The 8,257-nt window shown below is 34.7% G+C and overlaps 1 protein-coding gene across 1 annotated transcript; it reads left to right on the top strand.

Annotated features, from left to right (window-relative positions):
* Positions 1 to 2,474: 2,474 nt before the first annotated feature.
* LOC136063330 (leucine-rich repeat receptor-like protein kinase TDR) lies at positions 2,475 to 6,356 on the top strand. The gene is made up of 2 exons (XM_065763538.1): positions 2,475 to 5,284; positions 5,773 to 6,356. The coding sequence occupies exons 1-2, from the start codon at positions 2,728 to 2,730 to the stop codon at positions 6,087 to 6,089; spliced, it is 2,874 nt and encodes a 957-aa protein (XP_065619610.1). The 5' UTR covers positions 2,475 to 2,727; the 3' UTR covers positions 6,090 to 6,356.
* Positions 6,357 to 8,257: the final 1,901 nt, after the last annotated feature.

The following is an 8,257-nucleotide window of genomic DNA, read 5'->3' as shown; positions in this document are numbered from 1 at the left end:
TAAAGACAGAATCCTATAATATATAATATATATATCGTTTCTTTGAACTGTGTAAAGTGTAAACAGAAGCAGAGGAATAGGAATAGATAGGTAGAGTAGACTAGAGCGGAGTCAAACATCTTAAAGATTCAAAAAAGTGGGTTGGTCCAACTGACATCTGCTCGTGCCATCTCGAACAATGTGTGCAATGACTAAGAGAGAGAGATGGTCGGATGGGCTTTTAAGCCTTTTATAAAAGTTGATGGATGTTTAATACATATATTTAAAAATTAAAAATATATATTTATAAATATGTGTAAAAATATATATGAGTAAAAAAGTATATAAAAATTATGTAATATTATTCAAAAATTGAAAACATGTATTTGAGTGGTGTACCATCTGGAACAATGTGTGCAGTGACTATGAGAGAGAGATCGTGGGATGGTCTTTTATAAAGACTATGGGATGTTTGGTACATGCACTTAAAAAATAAAATTATATTTGAAAATATGTATGAAAATATATGTAAATAAAAAAGTGTATAAAATAAGTGTAATATTATTTAAAAACTGAAAACATGTGTTTGAATAGTGTACCATCTCAAACAATGTGATCAGTGACTAAGAAAGATGGTCGAATGATCTTTTACAAAAGCAATGAAGTGTTTGGTACATACACTTAAAAATTGAAAATATATGTTTAAAAATATGTATGAAAATACATGTAAGTGAAAAAATGTATAAAAAATATATGTAATATTATTTAAAAACTAAAAATATGTGTTTAAATAATGTACCAAACGATATATAATAAATCGGATGACAAGATGGGTTTTGCATAGTTGCATGTCAACCTCAGAATCATCCCAACACTCGTGCACACGGTCTCAACTCTGAACTTTGAATAATTGTTTTTCTCATCTACTTTTTGGCTAATGAGTTAAAGCCTTAAAGGTTAAGTTTATTTTTTTTTTTTTTTTTTTTTAATTATATGATCTTCGGCAGATTTAAGAGCCATTCATTTTAGTAATGATTTCAATTGAAGAAACTTTTCAAGTGACAGGATTTAATTTGAATAGTTATAAATTATACTATTTAAAATATAATTTTCTAAAAATGAAAAATAAAACTATCAAAAAAAAAAAAGTATAAAGGAAGGAAAGAAAAAGTGATTTTAGTTTAATTTGAATAGTTCCGTCATTTATTTTATCAATCATCCTCTCATGTAAGAGAGAGTCTCAAATTTATTGGTTACACCCAATATATAGAAAATTGAAGTATTTTTTTTCTCTTCTTTTTTTACTCTTTGTTTTTTTTTTTTTTTTGACAAGGTTATTTGAAGAGAAATCCTTTAAACTTCTTCGNTTTTCTTCATTCATAATCAACCTTATTAGGACTTTGGTACAAAAATCCATCCCTAAACTCATTCATATATGCTGCATTTTCTTTTTCTTTTTCCTTTTCAGTCTCTGCAAATTATTTTACTGCATATGTTCAATCTTTTATTTGCTGCAAACTGTAATTAGTTTGGGTACACAAAACCAGTTTAAAACAATATATAAGATAATATGTTAAAATCCTAATTTATCTTGACCATTACATTACTGCCTTTGGATATAGTTTTGTACATGAAGTTTGTTTATTGATTTTTTTTTTAAAATATAGTTATACCTATAAAAAAAAGTTTTAAAATGCTATACATAAATTTAAAAATAAAAATCTTTTTACCTAAAATGTTAAAATCCTAATTTTTTTAAATGGTCCAATTAACAAATGTTGAAATGCATTGGCTAAATTTTTTAAAAAAAAATTATTACAATCGATCAGCTTTTTCTAAGAACTTGCACAACATTCAATTAAAAGATATTGATTTATTAACTTTACAATCAATCAGCTCTTTCTTTAACACGTGCAATCAGGATGGCAATGCCATTCCTCCTCAAGTAAAATCTTGCTGTTTTCTAAAATCCTGTAAAAGGGATATAAATAGGAGCATTCCTTTTCACTAGCAAGGAAACAACAAAAAGGATGATTATATATTATAGCCGTTTAGACTAAGTTGCCACGATTTTACCAAACTTTTTTCAGTGGAGGTGACACAATTATGCCATAATATTCCCTTCACGTTCTTTATCCCCATGCATTATTATGCACAATGATCACCAAAATAATTGACATGGAAAAGAAAATTGGTAACAATAGACTAATTTTTCCACAGAAGCTGTGGTAATATCTGAATAACAAATTAATGTCCATTTTCAATTCTTATATGCCTTTCTTACATGATAAAACACTCTTATCTTACTTAAAATTCAGTTCATCTGTCCAGCCAAAATAGACCATGCAAGACACTTTTTATCATTTTTATTTTTATAAAAGCTAAAACCTGGATATTGATGATTTTGTTTCGAGTCCCACAGTGTCCAGGCACCAATTCAAAGTTAGCTTATTGGATACTCTAGTAAGAAAAAGATGCTCTTATTAGATATATATAAGCTTTATTCCCTAGTGGCCAACACCATCCAAATATACAAACACACAAAGGTCCCCTCTTGTCCCAAAGGTAAACCAATAATATTCTCATATCAATCTCACTCCTTTTAAGCACAGTTGCTTCCTTTCACTAGTCCCAATGAATTTCTTTTACCCTAAAAAAACAAATTCTACATATCTTATTATAAACTGACACAGTTTTCTTTCTGGGGTACCTTCATTTGTCCATCTTTCTCATGCACTGCGAGTTCCAATGGAGATTTTCCGGTGCTTGTCTTACAAGCTTTTACTTTCTTTGATGTTCATCTTAGTGGTCTCAGCCATTGATCCCTACTCAGAGGCACTACTGGGTTTAAAATCTGAGCTTGTAGATGATTATCACAGTTTGAGTGACTGGCTTGTACCTCCTGGAAAGAATGCACCTGGAGAAGTATCTGCATGTTCTTGGTCTGGCATCACTTGCAACAGCAACAAAACTATTGTTATTGGTTTAGACCTGTCAATGAAGAATCTTTCTGGTGTAATGACTGGGAAGCAACTCGGTGTCTTCACTGAGCTTGTTGATCTCAACCTCAGCTTCAACTCTTTCTCTGGGCAGCTTCCTGTGGAGATTTTCAACCTTTCCAATCTAAACATCTTAGATATCAGCAGAAACAATTTTTCCGGCCACTTTCCTGGTGGGATATCTGGTCTAAAGAACCTGGTTGTGTTTGATGCCTTCAGCAACAGTTTTTCAGGGCCATTGCCTGTTGAAGTTTCACAGCTTGACTCTCTCAAAGTTTTTAACTTTGCTGGGAGTTACTTCAATGGACCAATCCCATCAGAATATGGATCTTTCAAGAGCCTTGAGTTTCTTCACCTAGGAGGAAATTTTCTGAGTGGTAACATACCACCAGAACTGGGTAAACTCAAAACAGTGACCCATATGGAGATTGGCTACAACACTTTCCAAGGAAGTATTCCACGGCAATTGGGAAACATGAGTGAACTTCAGTATCTTGATATTGCTGGTGCAAATCTCTCTGGCCCAATACCAGAGCAACTCTCCAACCTCACCAAGCTGCAATCACTTTTTCTCTTCAGAAACCAGCTCACTGGATTGATACCACGGGAGTTCAGCAGAATCGTGGCTCTCACAAACTTGGATCTTTCCGATAACCAAATTTCAGGGCCTATACCTGAGAGCTTTGTAGAGTTGAAGAACCTGAGACTCCTCAGTCTTATGTACAATGAGATGAATGGCACTGTCCCCAAAGGCATTGCAGAACTCCCATCACTGGAAACTCTTCTTATATGGAACAATTTCTTCTCTGGTTCACTTCCACTGAGCTTAGGCAGAAACTCAAAAATCAAGTGGGTGGATGTTTCCACAAACAATTTCATTGGCAGCATTCCACCTGATATATGTTCAGGAGGTATGCTATATAAGTTGATCTTGTTTTCCAATAATTTTTCGGGCAGTCTTTCACCATCGCTCTCAAATTGTTCTTCACTTATTCGTCTTAGACTTGAAGACAATTCATTCTCAGGTGAGGTTCCTTTAAAATTCAGCCATCTTTCTGATATCACATATGTGGACTTGTCAAGGAACAAGTTGACAGGTGGGATTCCCACAGATATATCCCAAGCTGCCAAGCTTCAGTACTTCAACATCTCTAACAATCCAGAATTAGGAGGCATGATCCCTGCAAAGACATGGTCTTTGCCACCTCTTCAAAACTTCTCAGCATCCTCTTGTAGTATCTCAGGCAATCTTCCTCCATTCCAGTCTTGCAAATCCATTTCTGTAATTGAACTGAGCATGAACAATTTGTCAGGAATTGTCCCAAAAAGTGTTTCTAATTGCCAGGCTATTGAGAGGATGGATTTGGCAAACAATAATTTGTCAGGTCATATACCTGAAGAGCTTGCAAATCTTCCTGCTCTTAGTGTCTTGGACCTATCACACAATAGTTTCAACGGCCCAATACCAGTAAAGTTTGGTAGTTCTTCAAGTTTACTACTATTGAATGTGTCTTTCAATGATATCTCCGGTTCCATTCCCTCAGAAACTTCATTTAGATTAATGGGTAGCACTGCATTTGTTGGAAATCCTCAGCTATGTGGAGCACCTCTGCGACCATGTTCTGGTTCAGATACAATATTGGGAAGCAAAGGCACAGAGAAGCTAAGATGGGTCCTGGTACTGTGTGCAGGGGTGGTCATATTAATTGTAGCATCAATTCTTGGGATAATTTACTTCCAAAGAGGATTTAAAGGCCGATGGAAGATGGTCTCGTTTAATGGAATCCCTCGATTCACTGCCAAGGATGTTTTGAAGAGCCTCAGTTCTACAGAATCAGCAGAAGCTGTACAAGCACCATCGGCTTCAGTTTGTAAGGCAGTCCTGCCTACAGGTATAACAGTTCTGGTGAAGAAAATTGAATGGGAAGCCAAGAGAATTGGGGTCATGTCAGAATTTATAACAAGCTTGGGAAATTCAAGGCACAAAAATTTGATTAGATTGTTGGGATTTTGCTATAACAAGCATTTGGCTTATCTTTTGTATGATTACTTGCCTAATGGGAATTTAGCTGAGAAAATAAGAATGAAGATGGACTGGGCAACCAAATACAAAATTATAGTTGGGATTGCAAAGGGACTTTGCTTCCTTCACCACGACTGTTATCCAGCAATTCCTCATGGAGATCTGAAGTCAAGTAACATAGTGTTTGATGAAAACATGGAAACCCATTTGGCAGAATTTGGCTTCAAGTATCTGGTACAGTTGAATAAAGGTTTATATACAGCAACTTCCAAGAAGGAAACAGGTATGAATAACTGTATATGTTTTATATTCTTTCATGTAGTATATGTTAGCTGTTATGAGGATTCTTGTCTTTCAACAGCTTACTCACTTATGTCAAACAAACAAATTGAAGCTTTCATCAAACATTCCAAGATTAGCAAAGTTGAGAGAATGTCTGAACAAGCTGTACATATACTTTATAAGCTTTTAAAAAATCACTATAGGTCCAACCAAGAAAGTTATCGCTTGTTTAGTAAGAGAATAAATATTCCTTGGCAATCTTAGCATACAATCAGGAATAGCATATTAGCACTACTATTTTGAAAGAGAGCATCAAAATTCAAAACCAGTCTATTTTGCCGACAGAGACAATGAAAGACATTTGGAAGAGAATATTCCCACAGTTTGACATCTTTTTGCACCTCAGCCTTTATTGATTCTACTTATTTGCAGTCTCTATTCAAAGAACTAGAAGCAGTCCTTTAAGGTTTGTTTCTTATCTTTGGACAGGTGAATTCAACAATGCCATTAAAGAGGAGCTTTACATGGACATTTACAACTTCGGAGAGATCATTCTGGAAATTTTAACTAATGGCAAGTTGACAAATGCAGGAGCAAGCATTCGCAACAAACCAAAGGAGGTTCTTTTAAAAGACATTTACAATGAGAATGAAGTTGATTGTAAAACCTCTTTGCAAGAGGAGATAAAAGTGGTTATTGATGTTGCTTTGATCTGCACTAGAAGTAGGGCATCTGATCGTCCATCCATAGAAGATGCACTCAAGTTTTTATCTGGGTTGAAGCCACAAGATAACAACAGAACTTAAGCAGGAGGGCTCCAAGTTATAATTTCAATTACACATTTCCATATATTATTGGACATAACAGATATAAAGAATAGTTAGATGATAAGAGTGCCTGTCTGTAGTTAATCTGGTCTATAGCTTGCTTTTATCATAATTATTAGAACTGTTTTGCACTATAAAAGTGGCACTGCTGTATAATAGTGACCTACGAGGTTGTGTACCCTTCACCCCATCTTGAGGGGTGGTGGTGGACTATATATATATACATATTTGTTCAACTTTTCAATATCTGTTTTTGTTTTTCATTTTATGCTAGGTCATATAATCTCTGCTAGTTACTTTATACTAGGCCATACATTCTCTGTTACAGGTCCATTTCGAAAGATAAGATGAAACTTCATTATTCCCAGGACAAACAAGCAAATTAGAGTATTTATGAAAAGTTCTTAGGGTTATAGGGGCACTTGATAGGGTTTTAGACTTTAGTAAATTACAAAAAGTCTATTAAAATTTAAAAGAAAACAGCAATATCAGAAAAGGGATCAACAGAAAAACTCTAGTACTATAGCGTTACAGTTAAAAGCTTATTTTTAGGTACAAATTTTTAAAGAACACTTTTTTTTTCTAGATGCAGTTGTGCTGTAATAATCATTTTAACTAAAATAATGTAAGATGATCAAAGTTGTTTTTAACATTATAAACAGAACAGAAACTAGGAGCCATTGTGGAAACTCATAATACATGAAAGATTGAAGTTATTACTGTGGAAAATGGAGTGAGATATCTTACCTACGAAAGATGTGCTACAAACTAGTTAGAATATCCTCAACAGATGTGTGCACTTTTTCTGGGTGTCCTTATGAAACTGCACTGCATATCTTTATCAAATGCCCTTTTACCATCTATGTCTGGGCAAACTTGTTATTGCCAATTGAACTGGAGAATCTCCTTGTTTCATCCATTAAATCATTGATCATTGGGTTAAGATGCCCAGCTGAATTCTTCAAGTTAGAGGTGGAGGAGGCAGGTCAGTCTACTTTAATTCAGTGTACTGCTATGTGATCTCCTCTGGATGAACAGAAACAAGATGATTTTTGAAGGGTTTAGAGCTGGCCCAAACTATCAAAGCAAACGGAGCTTCCAAGATTGTTGGAAAGCATGGTTGCCATCCGAAGCCTCAGAAGCTCTTCGGAAGTGGCATCCTCCACCTGCACTGCAGGTTGGTTAAAATTAAACTTTGATGCAGCTGTTAGGGAATCAGTGGTCATGCTGGGAGCCTGGGAATCATTTGCAAAGATAAAGAAGGTTTAATTAAGAAAAGCTTGGACAAAAAGAGAATATCCAGGGAATGCACTAAGGGGAGAAGCTATGGCTGCCCTTTTTGCTGCGATCTGTGATCAGCTCCTATGCCCAGTAAATATCATAACTGAAGGGGATGCTGCCAATATTCTTCTACTGTTGGAAATTTTAACTACTTTATTTCAATTGTAATAGGGGAAGCTATTGTATTATGTATCTCTCCATAAACATTAATCTCAATTCTCACCCAGTGGTTTTCTTGTAACAGAACTGGTCCTTCCACCATCTCAGATTCTCGGACATCCCTAGCTGTGTGTTAGGGGGGGTTAAGAGAGTTGGGGACCAGCTCTTCTTTCTTCTTTCCATTCCTTTGGTTTGGTATGTGTTATTAAACAGTGCATGTTTATTTTCTTTCCTGAAACAATTTGATGAAATTCTAAAATCCAGTGCCTGCTCTTAACTAGTATTTGATCGCAAATTCTAGTTAGTTAAATTGATAATGTCTCTTGTTGTCATCAAATAAAAAACTTGAATTTGAATTTTGCCTACACTAGAAAGAAAACGTCATAGATTTCAAATCTCTATTAAAAACTATTACTTGGTTTTAGTCAGTGCCTGTACTAGCAAAGAAATCACAGTCCTGAAAATCATATTGCTCTGTACTAGAATCAGCCATACTAAAACCAATTCAATTGCCACAACAAGCATTAACAACAGTATCAAAATTGCTTCTTTTTTCTCAACAAACTTTCATGAATATGGAACAACTAAACATAATGGACAAATGACCAATCTACATTTTGAATAAACAACAAAAAACCCATCATAAAATCTCTACCAACCAAAACTAAATTACAAGTACAATTACAATTACAAAACTTGCTCAAATT

This window comes from Quercus suber, unplaced genomic scaffold (genome assembly GCF_002906115.3).
Source record: "Quercus suber isolate HL8 unplaced genomic scaffold, Cork oak 2.0 scaffold_512, whole genome shotgun sequence".
NCBI classification, from domain to species: domain Eukaryota; kingdom Viridiplantae; phylum Streptophyta; class Magnoliopsida; order Fagales; family Fagaceae; genus Quercus; species Quercus suber.
This window is presented reverse-complemented; position numbering and strand designations above follow the sequence as displayed.

Coding starts and splice junctions, on each gene's coding strand:
- LOC136063330 (XM_065763538.1), top strand. CDS start 2,728: ATGGAGATTTTCCGGTGCTTGTCTTACAAGCTTTTACTTTCTTTGATG. Junction 5,285..5,772: donor AACTTCCAAGAAGGAAACAG/GTATGAATAACT, acceptor ATCTTTGGACAG/GTGAATTCAACAATGCCATT.